Source organism: Amia ocellicauda, chromosome 7, assembly GCF_036373705.1.
Source record: "Amia ocellicauda isolate fAmiCal2 chromosome 7, fAmiCal2.hap1, whole genome shotgun sequence".
Lineage (NCBI taxonomy): Eukaryota > Metazoa > Chordata > Actinopteri > Amiiformes > Amiidae > Amia > Amia ocellicauda.
Window position 1 is genome coordinate 5,795,603 of NC_089856.1, and position 23,436 is coordinate 5,819,038.

The 23,436-nt window shown below is 38.5% G+C and overlaps 1 protein-coding gene across 1 annotated transcript; it reads right to left on the reverse strand.

Moving 5' to 3' along the window:
- Window positions 1–240: 240 nt before the first annotated feature.
- LOC136752622 (adhesion G protein-coupled receptor E3-like) lies at window positions 241–22,322 on the reverse strand. The gene is made up of 15 exons (XM_066708105.1): window positions 22,184–22,322; window positions 21,151–21,282; window positions 20,783–20,820; window positions 19,927–20,025; window positions 19,078–19,255; window positions 17,936–18,037; window positions 16,246–16,418; window positions 15,302–15,460; window positions 14,820–15,014; window positions 13,649–13,884; window positions 13,289–13,355; window positions 12,923–13,014; window positions 12,515–12,674; window positions 1,465–1,545; window positions 241–404 (listed from the first exon to the last, which is right to left on the reverse strand). Exons 5-15 carry the CDS (start codon window positions 19,199–19,201, stop codon window positions 369–371), a joined length of 1,425 nt encoding a protein of 474 aa, XP_066564202.1. The 5' UTR covers window positions 19,202–19,255; window positions 19,927–20,025; window positions 20,783–20,820; window positions 21,151–21,282; window positions 22,184–22,322; the 3' UTR covers window positions 241–368.
- Between the last annotated feature and the right edge of the window lie 1,114 nt (window positions 22,323–23,436).

Sequence of the window (23,436 nt, forward strand, 5' to 3'; positions counted from 1 at the left end):
AGAGGGGTTTGTCACCTTAAGGGGTTACATTTTGTTAAACAAAACAATTCCATTTTTTATTTTTGATCTCCAATTGTTAATTTGTTCTAGGCATTCATTTCAGAGTACATTGAGACATTAAACTGTGTAAATTTCAATAAAACATTGAAAAATGTAAGTGTTCTAAAACTTTTGATCAGTAGTGTATATATATATATATATATATATATATATATATATATATATATATATATATATGTTTTGTTGTTAAAAAAACAACATAAAAAAAAACATTTACAGGTTTAATTCAAAGCATGTAGACTTTTAAGAGAAAGGCTTTCCAAAAAGGGGAACGTCAATCAATCAATCTTCGTATCTTTGCAGGTTGTTCATTGTAACTCATAACTTTGTAAATCTGTTTCAGCCTAGAATAAAATAAAAAAACAACATAAATTGTATTATTATTATTGTAGTGGTCAAAGCACATCAGACAAGCAATTCTAATTTCTACATATTGTATGTATAAATGTTTGTATTTATTTATTGATTCATCCATCATGGCTTGGGATCCACCATTCTGTTAAATGATTAATTCACTCTTTCTATAGACTGCTTGCATTCAAAGGGGCATAATACACGCGACAACAAGGCCTCAATACAACCACAAATTAGTCAAGCAGTAAGACAGGTCTTCAGCATTAATTTTGTCTAGGGGAGTTCAGGCAGATTACATTCTGTTGTTTTGATTGGGTCATAATATTCAGTTGAGCTCACCTGACATGTGCCATAAAAACATTACTGTGAAGTATGGAGTGGACCTTTAACATTCCATATAGCTACATCAATCAATCAATCAATCAATCAATAATTTACTGATGGCAGGCTTGACTGTGTGTCATGAGGACCCAGAAGCACATTTGTGGCAGAAGGCAGACCAGATGAATGGGAACAAAAAACAGCACTTTGCCTATTTTGGAAAGGAAGAGTAACAAACTACAAACATATCATTGTGTGAAATGACAAGGTCTTTAAGTAAAGCAAAGAAGAACTGAAACCATCCGTCTCAAGCACTTGGCCCAGTTTGGACTGGCCTGGCTGGAAATGTCCCTGAGGTTTCTAATTGAGTTGATTGAGAGGCCAATTAAAGGATACATGCTTTTCAACCAGACAATCAGAGCCCCTCTTTCTCTTTGGGAGACAGAAATCCAGTCCTGTAGGTAATTTAGGGCTGAAAACCAACTCATTTTGCTATACTCCTACATTCATGTATCCTTGTCACAGGAAACTTCTAGTTGGTTAATACTTTCTCTAGCATCAACCAAATTTTCCATATATGGCTTTAAAATTACTTAGCTATATCTTCCAAGATATTGACTGGCTGGTGGACCAAAAACAAAGTGAATCAATATCTGGTCAATCACAATTAGGTAAATTACACTGAATTATTGAATAATGTCCATTATTTAGATCAACAGCACATCTTACCACTGTATTGTCTTTTGATGATCTAGAAAGAGTAAACATTTTCTTGTTGCTGCCAAGCCACGTCCTGTACTTCCTTCTCACCTAAACAAAGCACAAAAAAGGGAAATATTTTACAGGGGCTACTAAGAAACTCAGCTGTTAAACACTGGTCCTTAATCCAATAAGGGGTATTCCATGGGCCTGATATTCAAACTTCACAGAATTTCTGTGCAAAAAAGGAGAGATTCAAACATGGTGCAAATTGTTGTGAGACATTTGAATATAGCAACCCCCCCTGCGCCACTCCATGGTGCGCTGTTATTCCCACTGTTTGAACACAGTTTTTTACAGTTATTGGATGAATGCGCCGCACAAATATCCCAAAATGGTTTAAATAAGGCTTTCAAGCAATTCAAATTCGGTTGCGCTATGTGCATGTTTAATGTCAGCCCGGAATACATTTGCATGTCATGTTTCAAATTACCGATTCATTACCATATGTTAATAAGCCACGGTATTAAAGCAACAGCACGTTATCTTTCAAGTTAGAAGCACTGTCCAAGGGGGAGGGGTTTCTGCGCACTGCCATAGGAACTTGATCGAAACGTCACTACCATCGGCCCCTGCGCTCGTCACTCAGAACTGGTCCCTTCCCACTTTCTATTCCATAAAACGTGACGTCAGCTCAGGTTTGTCCTCTTTTGCCACTTCGCCTGGACCGAGAACGTGAGCTCTCTGTGTCTTGTCTGTGCATTAGACTTATTATTATTATTATTGTTTTTACAATAATAATTATTATTATCTGGTTGGCTGGCTTCATGTCTGTGCTGTCACCACCATTTATTTCTCTTCTCTATTTGTTTTTTTTAGTTATTATTATTGATAGCTAACCCAAATCTGTTCCGTCCATGCTCCAGGGCTCTGGTGATGGATACAGCAGCAAGCCCCGCGCTTGTATATCCTCCTGCTCCCGCTGCTGCGCCAGCTGCCGCTACCGCACCTGCAACGGCCAAGACTCTAGGGTGCTCCAAATTGTATCAGTTGGCTACTCCCTACAATTTCAGGCATGTCCACCTCCGGCGTAGTGTGGATGCGAGTGAGGGACCTGTTGCAGTGTGCGGTGCTTCGCATCAAAATCGCCGCTATCCTGGAGAAGCGAGCAATCCGCGAAGTGCCACCGCTGGGGCAGCAAAAGGGATTTTATTCCCCATACTTTCATGTGCCCAAGAAAGATGGCGGTTTCCGCCCCATCTTGGATCTGAGGCGCCTGAACTGCCACCTCAAGGTGTTGCGCTTCAAGATACTCAACCTGCGCACCATGTCCCAGGCCATCAAGCCCGGTGACTGGTTCACCTCTCCGCATTCAGTGTAAATGCCTTATTCATCGCCTTTTATTTGTTCGTTCTCATTTAACTTAAGGGAAATAAATAAATAATAATATATAATTTAAAAAAGGAAAAATTACAGCCTCACTTCAGAATTCAAACCCACAAAGCTTGGTTTGCAGCACTGTTCCTAAACCAATGTGCCAACAGAGATTAGTAATAAAGTGTGAAATTTGTTATAGGTAGCCTACAGCCACCACAACCAACAATCTTGATTAGTTGGATATGACTCCAATACTGGAATTAGTCATATATGACTGATTAAATTAAATTAAAATAAATGTATAAACAAGGAAATAATACACCTATATACACTCACCTAAAGGATTATTAGGAACACCTGTTCAATTTCTCATTAATGCAATTATCTAACCAACCAATCACATGGCAGTTGCCTCAATGCATTTAGGGGTGTGGTCCTGGTCAAGACAATCTCCTGAACTCCAAACTGAATGTCTGAATGGGAAAGAAAGGTGATTTAAGCAATTTTGAGCGTGGCATGGTTGTTGGTGCCAGACGGGCCGGTCTGAGTATTTCACAATCTGCTCAGTTACTGGGATTTTCACGCACAACCATTTCTAGGGTTTACAAAGAATGGTGTGAAAAGGGAAAAACATCCAGTATGCGGCAGTCCTGTGGGCGAAAATGCCTTGTTGATGCTAAAGGTCAGAGGAGAATGGGCCGACTGATTCAAGCTGATAGAAGAGCAACTTTGACTGAAATAACCACTCGTTACAACCGAGGTATGCAGCAAAGCATTTGTGAAGCCACAACACGTACAACCTTGAGGCGGATGGGCTACAACAGCAGAAGACCCCACCGGGTACCACTTATCTCCACTACAAATAGGAAAAAGAGGCTACAATTTGCACAAGCTCACCAAAATTGGACAGTTGAAGACTGGAAAAATGTTGCCTGGTCTGATGAGTCTCGATTTCTGTTGCGACATTCAGATGGTAGAGTCAGAATTTGGCGTAAACAGAATGAGAACATGGATCCATCATGCCTTGTTACCACTGTGCAGGCTGGTGGTGGTGGTGTAATGGTGTGGGGGATGTTTTCTTGGCACACTTTAGGCCCCTTAGTGCCAATTGGGCATCGTTTAAATGCCACGGCCTACCTGAGCATTGTTTCTGACCATGTCCATCCCTTTATGACCACCATGTACCCATCCTCTGATGGCTACTTCCAGCAGGATAATGCACCATGTCACAAAGGTCAAATCATTTCAAATTGGTTTCTTGAACATGACAATGAGTTCACTGTACTAAACTGGCCCCCACAGTCACCAGATCTCAACCCAATAGAGCATCTTTGGGATGTGGTGGAACGGGAGCTTCGTGCCCTGGATGTGCATCCCACAAATCTCCATCAACTGCAAGATGCTATCCTATCAATATGGGCCAACATTTCTAAAGAATGCTTTCAGCACCTTGTTGAATCAATGCCACGTAGAATTAAGGCAGTTCTGAAGGCGAAAGGGGGTCAAACACAGTATTAGTATGGTGTTCCTAATAATCCTTTAGGTGAGTGTATGTGCCTGTGTATGTTCTATGGCTCTATGATAAGTGAATGCACTCATGGTTATATATGCTCATATGGAGAACATATGAGGGGGTGAATTGTGTCTGTGTGAGGCCGGTCACCCTGCAGCATATCTTGCTGGTGCTGGGTGTACACTGCAACATTACTACCCATTACTGTATGTATGTGTGCATAGCTATTCTGTAAGAAGACTGTTAGGAACTTGTTACGGTGCAGCACACATACAACCATATATAAAAACAGACAGCCCCCTGGGGTTAAAAGCACTGGGTAATTACTTTAGTGGAGAGGGTTTTAAACAAGTGAAGTAACGTTCAGACTGTACAATGCACTAGTTAGAGCTCATCTGGATACTGTGGACAGTTCTGGGCTCCACACTTCAAGAAAGATATTGCTGCTCTAGAGGCAGTTCAGAGGAGAGCAACCAGACTTATTCCAGGTCTGAAGGGAATGTCCTACTGAGAGACTGAGGAACTGAACCTTTTCACCCTGGAACAGAGGAGACTATGTGGGGACTTGATTCAAGTCTTCAAAATCATGAAAGGCATCTGGAACAAACTCCCCAGAGATGTGGTTGAAGTGACAATTTGGGAACATTCAAAACTAGACTGGATATTATTATTATTGCAGTCATGAGTCCAGAGCCCTAACCACTACTCCACAGTGCTGCCTGGAAGTATCCTTATGCCCCATTTCCACTGGCTTAAGCGTCTGAACATGTCCAGGTTTTGTGGATGGTTAACTATCTGCTGCCAGACGTGGCCTTAAGCATCCGTCACCCCACTGAGGAAATACTTCTCTTTCAGAAGCGGAGATGTGTGCTGGACTTGTAGACAGATAGACAGAAGACCAGCTATATTATGTCAGAAGATATAATCTCAAGTGCCATGTGGGATCATGAAGAAATTAGTTTTATTAGCAGCATAGAGTGAAATCCACATACAGAAACAAATTACTACTTACAGTTAATATCCGAGTGTGTTAAAATCTTGCCGAACACAGATTGCCGTGACTACTTAACAAACTGAAGGATAATAATCGGATCGAAGTTGTGACGTTTAAAATACATATCTACAAGCACATATCTTGATGATGATTACAATACTAACAGTAATAATAATAAATAGCAAATATGTATTTTTATTGTTGCACATGGAAATGTTTTCTTACGGTAACGTAATGCTTGTCTAAATATAAAGTTGTCTATACATGTTTAGCTCTACCTAATATCTCTTAACATAAACGTGTATTTATTACGCTGTCTCCAATCATGTAAAGCATAAATAATAAAATAGACACAAAAGTCCTTTCCACATCAGTCTCTATCGCTCATAGTGTTTTCTGTTTGTTATTAAAACTAAATAAACCAAACCCACAATAGCTCTGCTTCTCCCACAACAGGGACGGACTTGCTACAATGGCCTGGTTTTTCAAAAAGCTCTGGAATGCGTCCAAGGACGGACGTGTCCGGCACAGCATGGCATGGCATAGACACTTAAGTCAGTGGAACCCAGGGATGGGCAAAGATACATCAAAATGTATTTTAAAATATGATACCAAATACCTTAATTTTAAGTTTATCAAAAAAACTACAAAATACAGCAGCCACACCATATATCAAAATAAACTACTGTATTTTTGTATTTTAAAAATACTAAAAATACTTTTACAAGGGAGCATGAAATCACTTTGCAAACCTTCCTTCTATCGGCCTATTTGATTTATCCTTTCACCAGTAAACTGACTCAGCTGATTAAGTAGACAATGTTTGATAGCAACAGCTTAACTCTGCCTAACAAGTCATGCGATAATTCTGACATATGCAACCAGTTAACAGATCAAATATTCACACATCCCTGTCATCACCCAGATGAAGGTTAGTTTTAAAGTAACCAACAGTTTAATGTTTAACTAACAGTTTGCTAATGACTCATAATTGTATCCTAATTAAGTTACTTGGTGTTTTGTAATGAAGGGCCTACTTTTCATCAGCAACACTGACTCAATGACAAATAAGTCATTCATAAGAAGTCAACTGATGGACCTTTATTCATAGCAACTAGTTTCTAAGTAATGAATCATTTGATTGTTAATCATAAATATAATAATAAATTATGTGTCAGGCAATCATTCATGCAATGGTAAGCAAAATCATGATGCTAATAAACGGCTACTTCAATTAGGGTACAATCATTTAGCAATCAATTATTTATTTATCAATCATTGGACACTTATTTGGAGGTTGAAAACAAACATTTTAGCACTTTGTCAACAATTATTAAATGATCAATATGTTTTGATTTTAAATGTATCCAGAAACATAATCAGAAAGTAGCAACAGAGCTTGCCAAGGAGTGGTGGATGGTTGTTAATGTTGTTAACATAACGTTGTTAATGACAATAAGGCACACGTGTGTGCATTTAACAAGTTACACCATATCGTGGCATTATAATGTAAAATTGTACAACACTGAAACGCTATTATTTTTTTTAACCAACGAAAACTTAACATAGGCTGAAAGTACATGAACTGTTAAATATTTGAGCAATTTATGCTACAATCGATGTAAAGTTGGCAACCTACATGTTTCTCACCTTGACCTTCTTCTTCTGGATCAATTTTCTGTTCTGATCTCAGCATTTTTATGATGTCATCATGTAGACTTCTCACTGTCACGGTCTCCCCTGTTTCTACCTTAGTTCACCACCAGAGGTCTCCCTCTCCCGAATACTAGTTTAGTGCTTCTCCTTTCCTTTATCCAGTCAAACCAGTCTTTCCACATTCTTCCCTACCAGGTGCACCTGTTCTGTCCTCCTCTCCTATTATTGGTCAATCCTTCATTCACCTTGTTCAATCCCTCTCTCCTTCACAGTACTTAAACCCCTCTGTTTCCTAGATTCATCACAAACTCTTGCATTCTCTCCTGGATCATTTCTAAGCCTTGTTTCTTGATTGCCTTCCTGTGTATTTTTGACCTCTTGCTTCCTTCTCTCGTTTACCCCTTTCGGATCTCCCTACTAGCCTGTTCGCTTGATCGTTTGACCTGGACTGTCCCTGTTTATGCTCTCTCGTTTTGCCCTTATTGGATTATCTGCTTCAACTCTAAAAGCTTGCACTTGGATCCTTTCCTTTGTTCCTAGAGGACATCACACTCACAAAGTATTTTACAGTATTTTTAAACTACAAAATCCAAAACACTAAAGTATTTTGATGGAAATGGCTTCATATTTTCTATCAACCGTATCAAATACAAATGACAAAATCCTATTTTATATTTGAAATTAGTATTTTAAATACATGTATCATAAATACTGCCCATCCCTGGTGGAACCGAGGAATAAGTTATTAATGGACACCAAACGAGCACGATGAGTCGAATAGCCTCCTCTCCTTTGTAAACTTTCTCATGTTCTTATGTTCTTATGATATTCTGAGTGTGGAATGGTTTGTTCTGTCAGATATATCTCCACTTGAACAGCACTTGTGCAGCTTGTAGTCCCAGGTTCTTTACCCTCCTCCAGGACTATGTCAAATAAGCTCTCAAAGCTGTTCTTTGTGGTTCCAGCATCTAAACTTTTCTGCTGGTTCTGATCCTATTTAAGTTGTGCCCCTTAATGCTTCCTCCAACTTTTCCATCTCTTGTGTCAGTGTGTCCTTTGCATGCTTAGAGGTCTCAGTGTGTCCTTGAAGTACCTGAATAAACATTCTTTATAACTAAGTATGCCTAATAAAAACAACCTTCCAAAGACTGATAAAAATAATTGAACATGTCAATAATAATAATAATAATAATAATAATGTATTTTATAATATGACTACTAGACCTACCTGTCTGTTGCCCAGCGATGGACTGGTATCCCATCCTGGTTGTATTCCTGCCTTGTGCCCTATGCCTGCCAGGATCAGCTCTGGCTTCCCCATGACCCTCACCAGGTTAAGCAGTTTTGAAGACAGTTGGATAGATGGATGGATGGATGGATAGACCTACCTGTCTTTGTATCTGGGATCCAAAAAAGTAGCAACTGAGTACAGTATTTCAGAGTCTAAGTTGCTGAATCTTTTATTCACCGCTTCCAGAAGGGTGCTTTTCATTGTTTTGATTCCTTGGTCAGTCTAATTTTTTCAAGTGAGAAGTCGTTTGAGGACAGTGATAGCAGGGATAACATTAGCTGCAGAGGCAGACAAGGAGCTTTTCTCCCTGGTCAGCTCCTCAAAGGGCGATAGAACCATAATGGTTTTCAACCCCCACAGGTTGGCAGGTAGTTTTGCTGTTAAATCATGGTCAGCTGCATAGGTACTCAATGGCCGCTTTTGCTCAAGGAGGCTCTCTATCATGTAGTGCGTGCTGTTCCATCTTGTCTGTACATCCTGCTGCAGACGTTTCGGGGACATTTTAAAATCAACTTGGATATCCTCCAGACATGCATATGCCAGTTGTGAGTGTTTAAAGTGGCCCACATTCTTCCACTCGTTAGCCAGAGCATTACTGACACTACGCTGTGATGGCAGCCCTTCGTGCATGACCAATTGCAACGTGCAAACTGTAGCGTGGCACTAAATGTTCCATTAAATGACCAAATCCAACATTGTCAACAACTGAGAGGGGTTGGTCATCAAGAACAATTAATTCAGTTAACTTACAATTAATTCAATTATTGGTTATTTTCTTAGCTTTGATGCTGTCTTCTGATAGCTTTTCACGTTTTTGAAATGAGTCCTCCAATGTTTGCTTAGCTGCTTAGCCCTGTCTTTATTTTTAGCGCTAGCCTGAATGAATTCAGCATGTTCTTTTGCACGATGCTTCTTCATGTGCTTAATTAAATTACTGGTGTTGTAATTTACAACACTACTGCCACCCCTCGAAACACTTGCATTAGAAAGTTTGCAACTCGAGCGTAAAATAACTCCATATTGCAGAGCTCATAATTTTGTTCTGAACAACCCAGCACTACAAAGACTCACATCTTTACAGCACATTCACGATACATTATGACAATCATGTCTAAATTTCCAATGCCATTACTGGATCGGTGTATCCCTACTTCTTAGCAGTATACACGCATATCCAGTGGCCATATCTTATTTGAAGTGCAAATGGAGCTCCCCGCGGGATTTGAACCTAACACATCAGGTGCACATTTGGCACCCCAAAACTGTCTATACATGCTAGCCTAATCAGATAAATATGTTGAAGCAGAAGACTTAATACTATACTGATTTATTCAGAGGGTTATGTCACTTGTAATGTGCTCATATTACAAGTGATGTTCAGTGAGCTAAAACTACTGATAACATATTTGCAATCCACTATTAGGCCTACAGAAGACAGACTTTATGGGCTAGCGCACCTTACATAAATAAGGACCTCAAACACATGTATGGAGATATTTTGTTATACATGAATTCTGGTATCACAACAGGAGACTAGTCTTCACCTAGCAACTCCTACATCAGCGGCAGAAACAGCTGATTTCCAATGAAGATGCATATTTCTAACAAGCGCACAAATGTAAAGTTGTGCATCCTCACCCGTTTCAATTACAGAACTGCAACAAAATAGATCTCTGTGTTTGACAACACTAGAAACTGCATCTAGTTTTCCTGCATAATGTTGGTTGATGTGTGATTTTTCACTGGATGTGTCCTATAGTGATATTTGGTTGTGAAGCAAAGATATGTTTCAGTCAAAATCACCCTGATTTAATCAAAGTTGAAGTTTTTCAAAATTACAAACTCATGCATTTGAGGTCTCCAATTGTCAACATTTTATGGAGGAAACCCCCAAGATCCCCCACTTAAATGATTAATTCTGCTATGGATTAATTCTGCCCCCCCTCCACAAATTCCTGGCTAGGCCACTGTCTGTAACATATCTCTACCTTGTGCCTTCTCATCCTTGTCTCCTCTTTCTCTTTTCTGCACCCAACGGGTCTGCTCTTCTAAAAGATGTAATCTCTCTCTCCGCCTCATAGCCCTGTAACCTGCTCCTAACCCTCCCCTCCCGCACTAGTTCAAGTTTTTAGGGTTGCTCGTGCTGCATCTCAGTCACTGTGCTCAGAGTCTGCATATTGCTCTCAGTGCAAAAGTGCTTTGTTGGAACTTTTATTTATGTTTTGGTAAAATAAAATTTGTCAAATTGTAGGGACCCTTTGATATTCTGGGGCCCTTGGTGATCGCCCAGTCTGCCTGTTCGTCTGGTCGGCCCTGAGCAAATCCCACAAATTCACCTTTACTGTCGCTATCCCAATTAAATACAAAACTCTTTCTACTCCCTATGAACTTCACTTCTCCTGCGATTTCTCATTCAACTACTAAACTATTGTCTTTAACTTAAAAATCACAATATAATACAATTCATACCAATGATAATACAACATGTAATAGAAATAAGTCTTCAATGCTTAAACTCTTAAATTTTTGAACAGGATTTTTTTATGCCTATAAACAAGCATTTGATTGGATAGAATAGGTAATCATCATTAATTGTCTGTCGAGAACAGTGGGGAGAAAAAAAATATTGTGGATAAGGGTGTTATGTTTAGAAGTTGTTTCAGTTGAATGGATGACAAGTACACTCACCTAAAGGATTATTAGGAACACCATACTAATACTGTGTTTGACCCCCTTTCGCCTTCAGAACTGCCTTAATTCTACGTGGCATCGATTCAACAAGGTGCTGAAAGCATTCTTTAGAAATGTTGGCCCATATTGATAGGATAGCATCTTGCAGTTGATGGAGATTTGTGGGATGCACATCCAGGGCACGAAGCTCCCGTTCCACCACATCCCAAAGATGCTCTATTGGGTTGAGATCTGGTGACTGTGGGGGCCAGTTTAGTACAGTGAACTCATTGTCATGTTCAAGAAACCAATTTGAAATGATTCGACCTTTGTGACATGGTGCATTATCCTGCTGGAAGTAGCCATCAGAGGATGGGTACATGGTGGTCATAAAGGGATGGACATGGTCAGAAACAATGCTCAGGTAGGCCGTGGCATTTAAACGATGCCCAATTGGCACTAAGGGGCCTAAAGTGTGCCAAGAAAACATCCCCCACACCATTACACCACCACCACCAGCCTGCACAGTGGTAACAAGGCATGATGGATCCATGTTCTCATTCTGTTTACGCCAAATTCTGACTCTACCATCTGAATGTCTCAACAGAAATCGAGACTCATCAGACCAGGCAACATTTTTCCAGTCTTCAACTGTCCAATTTTGGTGAGCTTGTGCAAATTGTAGCCTCTTTTTCCTATTTGTAGTGGAGATGAGTGGTACCCGGTGGGGTCTTCTGCTGTTGTAGCCCATCCGCCTCAAGGTTGTACGTGTTGTGGCTTCACAAATGCTTTGCTGCATACCTCGGTTGTAACGAGTGGTTATTTCCGTCAAAGTTGCTCTTCTATCAGCTTGAATCAGTCGGCCCATTCTCCTCTGACCTTTAGCATCAACAAGGCATTTTTGCCAACACAGGACTGCCGCATACTGGATGTTTTTCCCTTTTCACACCATTCTTTGTAAACCCTAGAAATGGTTGTGCGTGAAAATCCCAGTAACTGAGCAGATTGTGAAATACTCAGACCGGCCCGTCTGGCACCAACAACCATGCCACGCTCAAAATTGCTTAAATCACCTTTCTTTCCCATTCAGACATTCAGTTTGGAGTTCAGGAGATTGTCTTGACCAGGACCACACCCCTAAATGCATTGAAGCAACTGCCATGTGATTGGTTGGTTAGATAATTGCATTAATGAGAAATTGAACAGGTGTTCCTAATAATCCTTTAGGTGAGTGTATATTGCATATTGCTGCTGGGATTGGAGAAATGCATTCTGTAGACAGGGCAAGCTGTAGAATGAAAATATCAGAGTCTCATGAAACAATATAGTCCTTGCTTTATCCTGCTATCCTGTGTCTGGGAAATAATTCCCTTAATTGACCAAAAATATATAAAAAAGGACATTTTGCATTCCAATATCACTGCTTGGATTATCCCAAGTGACACAAGTACTGTATGCTTCTGAAATTACAATATATTATTGTGTGAGGAAAATGATTCAATTGTCTCCATTTTCCTCCAATATGTAAAGGTCTGAATCAGTTTCAGACCTTGGGGTTTTTGGCACAGAAATCACTCACCTCTGCATTGAGCAGGCAGTACACAATAAAGATGAACATGCCCTGCTGAGAGCTGATGATGACAAACATGATTTTAAAAACCAGGGTCTCTGTCAGGAAGCCCAAGACCCAGCAGCAGCCCAGTATGACAAACTGCACAAAGCACTTGAAAGTCATCATTCTAAACAAAAGAGAATAAAATGAATAGCTTCAGGTATAGAGTGGTTTTATACTGTTTTAAACACCACATTCAAAATGGTTTCATTGCATTCATGAGCCGTAACCTCAGGATTAGTTTAACAAAGTCAGATCCCTACACCTTGCAGGACAAATTAAGGCAGCACTCATAGTGAATTGCTTGAAATCTTGTTGATCAGGCATTATACATCAGATTTCATTGTACATGGAATATTTGATGTCTTCCCTCACCTGGTATCTTTAATCTTTGACAGGTCAGCATTGAGCTCAGACAGAGATGATTGAATGCACCACACAATTGCAATAAACAGAATGGTGTTAACCTGGAACAAAAATAGGTGTTTGCATTTAAATTATATTATTTTAAGGTAGGTTTAAATGGTAGTTGGGTTCATGCATCACAGCTTTTCCTGATTAAAAACAGTTTTCTGCATCATTAGTACTAGATATTTTTTATTTATTTTCATTTTATTAAAATAGTCTCTATGTGTATTTTATTTTGGAACTGACTTAAGGATTCGTGAATACACTATAAATAAATAAATACATAAATAGGTAGATTGATACATAAATAAATAGATAAATAAATGTACATACTGTGATGAAAAAGCAAATTGGACCAAGAGCACTCCAGTAAAAACCTCTTTCAAGTGTCAGCCAGCACCTACAAAACGGAAGCAATAATAATTTCAAAAAAGTTCAAGTAATTTTTATTTGTTACTGTAAAGATATTTGTGTATCAAATCCTTATTTGTGCTCAGATTGTGACCTCTTAACTTATATGTCAGGTTGGACAAAGGCATCTGCTCAATAATGTTATAATAATACTAATAATTATAATTTTTAGTCAACAGTGACATCATTCTGAACATATAACCAGGTATATAGAAACCCTCGACTGCCTGTTAGGTCGTGCTCTTCCTAGTTGACAGGACTGTAGAGAGAGGAAAGACTTACTCATCCTCCCTCCCGTAGCCACCTGGAAACACTCCTGCAGACACGGCCACAATGATGGCAGGGATGCCGTACCCAACCAGCAGTTGGTATCTCCTTCGTAGTGCTTGGTGGCGACTGGGTTTGATGACCTTCAGGTTTCTCACTTTTAGGAACAGGTACACAGCCTCCAGACTCATCCAGGTGAAGCAGGCCAAGAAGAGGTAATGGAGGACTGCTGCTATCACTGCACACAACACCTGCACATGGGCATTATGACTGACATTTATTCAGCCATCAAGAACAGTCTCTACGCAAAGGGTCTTTCTTAATCAACCAAAACTCAAACATCCAGCAACCAATGCTGAAATGAAGAATCAAGGGAAGGGGAAAAGGGCCAGCAGGATTTGGAGATCTGCCTCTCCCACACTCAAACCCAACCCACTCTGCCCACTCTCCCATTTCAAATGTATTATGAAAGAGGGACATTTAAAAAATATATATAATAATGGTAACACTTTAGATTAAGGTATCATTAACAAATTATTCATAAATAATAGAATATAAAGTTAAATTCCTGCTGCAGAACCACTAACCCCTTGAACCACATGGCATACACTACCAATAGGAGTGTTGCTGCTACAAATTTGACACAAATCAGCCCAATTATGACTGTAGTATGACGATACTACCACAGTTCTCACAACCGATGTTATGGTGATCTTCATTTTGAATAAAAGTTTACATTTGCCAATCCCATAAAATACTGCATGACTATTGTACTCATTTACAGTAATACTATTCGTGGCTCTGATTGGAATACTTAGTATATCAATGTATCAAATTACATATTGTGATGCAATGTATATATATATTAATATGTGATTTATAACACATGATTGAGAACACCAGTGTTGCAGTATTTGGCAGCACCCTTTATATTTATATTTTATAAAGGATTATTGATAATTCAAAAATTAATTTATAAATTGTTCCTAACTGTTTAATAAACTAGGTACGAATCATTTATTAATGACATCATTTCTTAAGTATTACCAAAATTATAATAATATCAGTATGTTTTTCCTAGAAACAGTGATCGACACATTTAGGAGTCCGATTCTGGGGACACTGAGTATTCATTTGAGGTATTGTTTAACTCGTAACGTAATGTAACTACTGTGAAAGGGTATACCTTCATTTCACTCCTGCGTTCCACTGTTACAAAAATAAAGTGTGCCAGGAAGAGGCAGATGCTCAAATGCAGACGAGACGTGGTGCTGATCCTGGGGTCCGAGTGGCAGCAGATGAAAGTTATAATGGCCAAGCCAAGGAAGAACAGGCTCACGGCCACAAGGACATATTCAACGATGTTTAATATTGGATTATTCTGAAACGCAAAATGATATACTGTTATTTTCATAGTGTTTTTTTGTTGTAATATCTTGGTCACATTATAAGCCAGACTAATTTGAGACACTATGTTAAAATGTTTTTGCAAATTGAGGTGCTTTCTGATTAATGGATTGTGGATCCATCAACAATGGTTTAACAATGGTGTGCTACAGTGAACTATGAGGTGTTACTAATATTAATTTGAATGTCTTTCCGTAGTGAGGATTGTATATTCATTCAGACCTATGTTCAGATTATTTGCACTGTGCCATAAAGAAATACCTGCATTGGCTTCGTTGACATTATGACAGCAAAGCTGGACAGATGTGTGCAGCTGCATTCTGTGTGAGTTTCATTTGACCTCGAAGACTTACAGCCTTCACGGGTCCAGTGGTCCTGTTTCCAGTAGACACAGATCACCTGTTTCCCTCTAGTTTTGTTCTGCAAAATGACATCACATGCATTAGTCATTTCTTAGTGGCATGTCAGTCTAAGCATTTTGTTTAAATTGTTGGAGGTCTTATGGATAAGTGAATTGCTTCTGTTATAGACATAATTGTACTGTTGTAATTAGTGTGAAGTTACTTTAAATGTAAATGGAATACAATGTTGAATAGGGAAAGTATCTTAAAATACTTGATTCTTTCTATTGTTTACCACAGTTACATGTTGCACACAATGCATTGCTTATGATTTGAGGCAGCACATTTGCAGCAGGTCAGCCCTGTCTGGGGGTGCAGGGTTGAGGACCTGTGTCAGACCGGTACCCTATACCTGATGATCACACACAGCTATCAGTGCTGAGCCAGACTGCATTGAGCACATGCTCCTCAGCTTTCCCTTTTTAACTGGCTTTTATTTCACGGTCGAGAGATGCCAGCACCCCACTCTCACAGTGTACAGCCCTGGCATGCATTGACCACTGAACTTCACTTGTTTGTTCTTCCTTAATTATTCTGGATGTTTGTCTTAGTTTGTTGTTTCAGACCACAATCAGTACATTGCGCTTGAAGACTCCTCAGGGGAACATTTAATTGTATTTATTTAAACTAAAACAATAAACAATGAAACACCTCCTTTCCTTTTTTCTGTTGACTAATTTTATATTTGAATACACACATGAATGAGAAATAGAATGAAAGCTTTCATGAAAATATACAATATAAGTCTTTCTTACACTTCTCTTTATACAACTATGTCAATAATACTGTCACAACTGTACTTACCATCTTATTCTGAAAGGTAAACTTCACAGGGTGTGGAAGGTCAGTGTAGTTTCTTTGCCCAAGCATGCCTGTCACCACATGGGAATTCATTTCTGCTGACGACAGGTTTTCCTCCTTGAAGAACGACTGGTCTAACACATACTCCATACGTGTCAGTGAGAAAAGAGACAACTCTGTGGATGGAGAGACAAGGAAATGTTTGTCATTCATGAACTGGATAGTTGGGGGCTAATTAGCATTTAAACAAAATGTACTGACAAAGCCCAATTGATCACTCTGAGCATTTTACTGGACACAGACGTTATATTCCAGATCAAGCAATAACATAGTGACATAGCAGCTACATTCATTCTGTGTAATACACAAAACAGGCTTACATGAAATGTAGGATCTCAGCTGTAAATAAGTAGAAGAAGGGCCGTATTAAATCAAAACTTTGAGCCACACGCTAATAGAAAACTACAAACCTGTACATCATAATGGCTACATTTATGATTAGAGGAAAGTGGCATCTTACTAAAAATGAAGCCACAACTGAGTACAGTTCTGTAGTTTTCTATTAGCAGGTGGTTCAAAGTATTGATTTAATACCATCCCAAGTACTACTTGATTGAGAGTTTACAGTTAACCATTAAAATGGGATTCTTAATATAGAATACAAATTAAATATCTATACATAACACTCTAGGCTTTTTTAAGCCTTGATGGCTGTTGTCTATACATATGTCATTTAAAAATGTTTAAATCAAATAATCATTATGTATCATGACTACTAGAGTGAAATTCCTATCATCCTAAGAGCACACTCAATATATTACCAGTTTTATTGTGGTCTAAAGTTGTATGTAAGAATCAACCATAGACGTTAATTTAAACAATTACAGGAACATTATTATTTTTATTATTATTTATTTATTAGCAGACACCCTTGTCCATGCCTTGGCCCACTACCTTAAAAAATATATGTCTGGTTTCCCTAATTTAGAACTACTCATTGGTCACTGATAGTCCCCAATTCCTTTGAACTGAGCATTCAAGTTTCACCAGCTTAACTATGATTTAAGAAGGAAAATCACATATTTGCAGGGAGTCTATTTTAGTACATATGAAATTCATTATGAATACACTCATACAACCCAGTAAACAGTACTATAATATCAGTGGACTGCATGATGAATTGGTATTTAGTAAGACAAATATGAATAAATATGGAGTATGTTATGAATATCCAAACCTGGTCTGTCTCAGGCTGGAGACACTGAAAACAGACACTGAATTCTAACGGGAGTTATACAGAGTCCAGGTTTGTATTTAATTATGGTGTACATTTCCTATAGCCTGATGATGCAGTCACCATAATTTAAGTCACTTTATAATGTTAAATGTAGATTTCTTATTGAACCATTGTAAAAAAGACTAATGTATCTGTATGTATTTTCTGAGATATGGCTACTGAGCCACTTCACATTAAGCTGCACACAGGCTTCTGCCATTTCACAACAGCTGTAACCGAGCGGGCCAACCCAACACACAGTGTACTTTGTGAATATATCTTATCTATTGCGTCAATACAGTTCTCACTTCTAATGCATGGAACAGAAATGCAGTGAGGAGTGACTGTGTATAATTATGCTGTAACTCTGAGCACATACTAGAACCTGTTACCAAAAGAGATAATTTCACTGGTTACCTCGATCTGTTGTCTCTGCGACCCCTTCCAGATTAATATCCATGCTGCTGTTGCTGACCTTCAAAAGCACACGGGTTGAATCTGTAGCTATGTAGTTCACCTCTAAAATGAATGACAAAACAAGAAAATTAGAAAAAAAACACATTTTAAAATGTATACTAAACTGAGCAGAGCTTCAGGTAGCTGTTTTGATTTTAAGACACAAACTGACAACAAGAACTGGGGAAAATGTTTCTGACTGTTATGTACCAACTATCCCCATGACAAAAACATTTAGAAAAACTGCTCGGTTTAATGAATGTATTTATTTGGTGTAAAGTGGAGGCTTGGAAACTAGAGACAAAAACTAAAGCAGTTTCCAGTCACAGTAACCAGCTTCCTGGTTGAACTTTTTTTTAAAACTGCTTTATGTAAATACAGTGCCTTGCAAAAGTTTTCAGACCCTGACAGTTTTCACACTTTGTTGCTTTAAAGCTATGTAACACTTTCTCGTTTAAACCAGAGAATAATGACAGACTTGAGTAAACACAAATGAGTCAAGTTCTCATAGCAATAAATTGCTTGTGTATTGTGGACTAACGGCGGTTAAAGAGATCAAACGAACAAACATGCCTTTTCTTGATAACAAAAACACAACTCAAAAACCACATCAGGGAATCAAAGACTACTTTGAACCACACAAGACTATTGCTGGGATATTAGAGATCCTATACATTTGGATTTGCATCAAAATCTCTACGCAAGTTGCATAGGGCCCCCCGAATTACGCAAGGGTCCTGCCCAGGACCGGCCTGACGTACAGGCGAACTAGGAGGTCATTTTGGGCCCCATAATATCAAAGAGACTCTACAATATGACATAAATAATATTTAAAACAATATAAACAATAAAAAGAAGTCAGAGGGGTGTCCGGGTTGTCCCTATTGAATAATGCTTTTCCCTAGCTTTAAAATTGGGTGTTACTGCCTTCCATTACTTCCTTGTACCATGATCAAACTCAGGCCCAATGTGTGTGTAGGTATTTGCGTTCCTGTATATAGAACTGCATTCACAGGCCCTCTGGTTTCTGATAATTTTATGTAAGAAGTCAAGCGGCTCTGTAAAATGAGAAGCTATAAAATGTACTTTTATATTTTCCCTACCTATGTCTGGAGTCTGTAGATAATATGGTTCATTCAACTTGCTGTTGTTATACAAATATTTCACCAGCTTCTCTGCAGCATTCAGGATCTGTTGTCCAGCCTTTGGCCTCTCATTTTCTGTCATGTTTTGCCACAAAGTAGAATCATTTAAAACTTTCTGTAAATATTTAGCTCCTTCCTGAGGAAGAACAAACAAATAAACATAAATACTTTTGTAGATTAACGCAAAATTAAATCTATTTAATAAATATCCCTTTCAAAGCCTGATTCAAAATATATTAATATGTTGGAACAGGCTGAGCCCCATAGTCCTGACATCACTGGATCCAAGCTGCCCTCAGTCATAGTTGACTGGGAATCAGATCGCCAGTGAGGTGGAACACACCTGGATAAGTGCTTTCAGGGATGGGTGAGCTGAAGTCAGTCAGAGTTTCCCCAGCACAAGAGTCTCTAAAACTACTCCTGAAAAGACCCAATCCAACAGGTATTTTAGGTCACCTTTAAATAAGGAATTGAATTAATTTAATTTAATTTTGACCAGTGAAGAAGGTGTTTTGGTTAATAATAATAATAATAATAATAATAATAATAATAATAATAATAATAATAATAATAGTTTAGAGGATAATAAAGGACACTCTTAACCTGTTTAGACAATCAATAACTAACACATGTTCTCAGTCTGTATTTTGAAATTGTCTGTTTAGGGTGACCTATCAGACTTACTGTATCAGTCCAGGGTATAGGGGTCCACTGTCTCAGCCTGGCAATGCTCTCCCTGCAGTGCTATTGCTCTGCTGTTTGTGATGTAAAATGCTTGTTTGAAACAAATTTTACAGGCCTACTCACCGTTACTTTCTGCTCTTTGTTGCAGTTGACACATACTCCTTCAATTCCCTCTGTCAAAAGACTTATGAAACAATACTGATTTGTGGAGTTTGTGGCAGTCTGCAGAACACAAGACAAATGCCTATAAATGTTATTCCCCATAATGGTTAAATAATTTAGGTACACATTTTCGAGGAAGGCATCCAAGGGTCTTACAAATGCTTACAAACACAAGCTTTTCACTGAACACTTCTTGCATAGTGAGAAGGTCACAATTAATATATTTCCTTAATTCAGAAATGCTGTTAGTACAAACAGTGTATGTGAGAACCTTAAATGATAAAGGAGCATAGGATGCAGGAGCTTCGAGAGGGACAATTATAAAACAAATCAAATGTATTGAAAGTAGGATTATCTGTTATGTAGATTATGTTATGCATTTTCAAAAGTGATCTCAATTTCATCTTTTAAAATGGCACATCTAAATAACAGCAAAAAGTAACCTTTCATAACATTTCAGGTATTTGACAATGAGTAGATACACTGTGGAGAAGACATATTTTAAAACCTGCAAAGAGTTCAAAGCTAGTCATTACGTTACACTGAATCCGTTAGAAATGCACATATTTTTAAAGCTCTTTCTTTTCACTAGCAGACTTGAAATTAATGACTTCCTGCCTGAAAACATTTGCCATCTACAACATGTTCACTCACCATCTTTCATTGGGGCATTTTTCTTGTAAGTTGAGTAGCGGCTTTTGATAACGCCATGCTAGCAAAGTCTGCACCAATAAGTTAATAACTGAACCCCCCCATCCCCATTTAAACCTATGGCTATGCCTCTATACAACTATAAAAATGCCTGCTAATGCCTTACCTTTGGGCAGGTGACATTCTCTAGAAAACTGTTCCCATCTGAAAGAAAAGCAGAAGATTGGAAACTTAATTAATCAGTAAAGAATAACTAACAAACGGGGAGATTTTATGTTTATGTATTTCCATAACATTAATCAAACACTATTTGTCCAAAAATGTAGGGATTAAAAAATATTTTCTTAGGTCATTCCCTACTGACTATGACTGCAGTGATACAGGGGATTTTACAGCAACCATTTACAGTGCAGGCAAACACTTCCACTTAGACATGCCTGATCTTTCTGTAATTGCTGCATCTCTTAAGTAGTTATTCTTGGTATTCCCTTCACTAAATGCTCTCCCTCAGCCATGACCTGCATGCCATCTCACCTGTACAATGTCCAGTCTCATTCCCAAAGTTACTGAACCCTGTGTGACAGTCACACTTGTAACTCCCAGCTGTGTTTGTGCAGCGGGCATTACTGCCACATTTTGATGGATTTTGGGAGCACTCGTCTACATCTGGAATGGAAACAAGATCCTGCTGTAAATACTGTCCCACTGTTCATTGTAACATTCCTAGCTGGGGTATCATGCACTAGTAGACACTGCCTGACCTGTTGCATCAATCAATATCTCTTGGGATTTCTTGATACCTAGTTACTGCGAGTCACTATGAAATCTATGTGAAACATTCTAAAATGTTCCCATTCATTCCTTAATGTTCCTTATTCCTTATCTTACTGTGAAATACTTTTTGAAATGGAACCAGCTGTGTACTCATCATTTACATCCATTTGAGATTGAGTGAAAATTCAAACACACTGTAACCTAGGCACTGAAAACCAATGAGGATGATGAGATGACCGTAGAGATACCGGAGTCTGTGAAGCTGTCAGAGGGACTTGGTGAGGAGAGATTCTGCTGCTTCCTTGTGGTTACATGTGCATTTTAAGTGTTATATTGAATCCTTTTAATTGTAGCGGGGCACCTTTATATGCCATGAATGAAGGGAAAGCTCTGCTCCTTGATTTTAACCAGAAAACTAAATAATTAACTGATACATTGAAATACTCTCTCCTATTGTAAAACTGGTGATCCTTACATAGATAAAAAGAACCAGACTACATGGGGAGTGCAATTATATTGGGTCCCACGCAAACATGGGTGGCATAGTCAGACTACTAAATCATCATAATTGCCACACCTTTGACAGGACATAATGTGGTCCAATGGGGATCTCTAATGTCCAGTAAAATTATTAGGTTAGAGTCTCTATGTTAATGTGTTAGTGACTAAATGGACAAGCTTATTATCCCTTTCAATCAATGTGTTTGTATTGTGAAATCAACAAAATGGATGCCCTGTTAGAACATTATGGGAGAAGAAACAAACCCATAAACTGTAATTTCAGAGCTCTTACCTATACATTGTGCATTTCTATCTGAGAAGTTGTAAGTCCTAGTTGATGATTTGAACCCACTCTTACACTGACAGTAGAAATTTCCGTTTCTTTTGAAGCACTGTGAATTTTTTGGACAGTATCCAGCAGCACACTCATCTACATCTGCACATGAAAAGTATAGAAAGGTTAGATCTGCATAAGACCAAAAAACAACCTCACATGCTCACTCCTGGTTGGCTCTAATGAAAGGCTAATTGTTTTAAACAGTATGTCACAAAGTAAATATGGGAGAGTGGTTCATATCCTTTTGGCAATTAAAGTTATTGTAAGCACATCAAGAGTAGCGGACAACTAAATCGTCAAACAGCTTGAAACAGCTCTCAAATGAGCAGTTATTTACCTTCCTAATGCTATCAAACAGACTCTCCACCTAGATGGCTATGTCCATCTCTTCCCCAGCTAAACCATTAATCAACCTCCGTGAAGTTGGCACCCCATATAATTAAATAATCACCAAAACGATTCCATTAATTTTTGCTGTGTTTGTGCTGGTTTGGTGTTTGATATATTAAATATAATTTTTTGGGCTGTGTGACGTCACTCTCCACCCCATGTTGTCCGAATCGCTCCAAACCGGTGTCATTCGTTTGTGCTCGATTTGTGCTGTGTTGTGCTGTTGAAAGAAACAATCTAACTAATTCCCTTACATAGAATTAACAAAATTATCTCGACGTCAGTCATGCATTTACCCCATCTCGTCCAATGCACTAATTTTCCGACTCATTTGTTTGTGCTCTCGGTGCAGGTTTCTTACTGTTACTGTCATTGTTTTTTTATTTTAATATTGAGTTTGATCATTGGCAGTAACTTCAAGCTTCAAATCCAAATCACATACAGTGAGGGAAAAAAGTATTTGATCCCCTGCTGATTTTGTATGTTTGCCCACTGACAAAGAAATGATCAGTCTATAATTTTAATGGTAGGTGTATTTTAACAGTGAGAGACAGAATAACAACAAAAGAATCCAGAAAAACGCATTTCAAAAAAGTTATACATTGATTTGCCTGGTAATGAGGGAAATAAGTATGTGATCCCCTATCAATCAGCAAGATTTCTGGCTCCCAGGTGTCTTTTATACAGGTAATGAGCTGAGATCTTAAAGGGAGTGCTCCTAATCTCAGCTCGTTACCTGTATAAAAGACACCTGTCCACAGAAGCAATCAATCAATCAGATTCCAAACTCTCCACCATGGCCAAGACCAAAGAGCTGT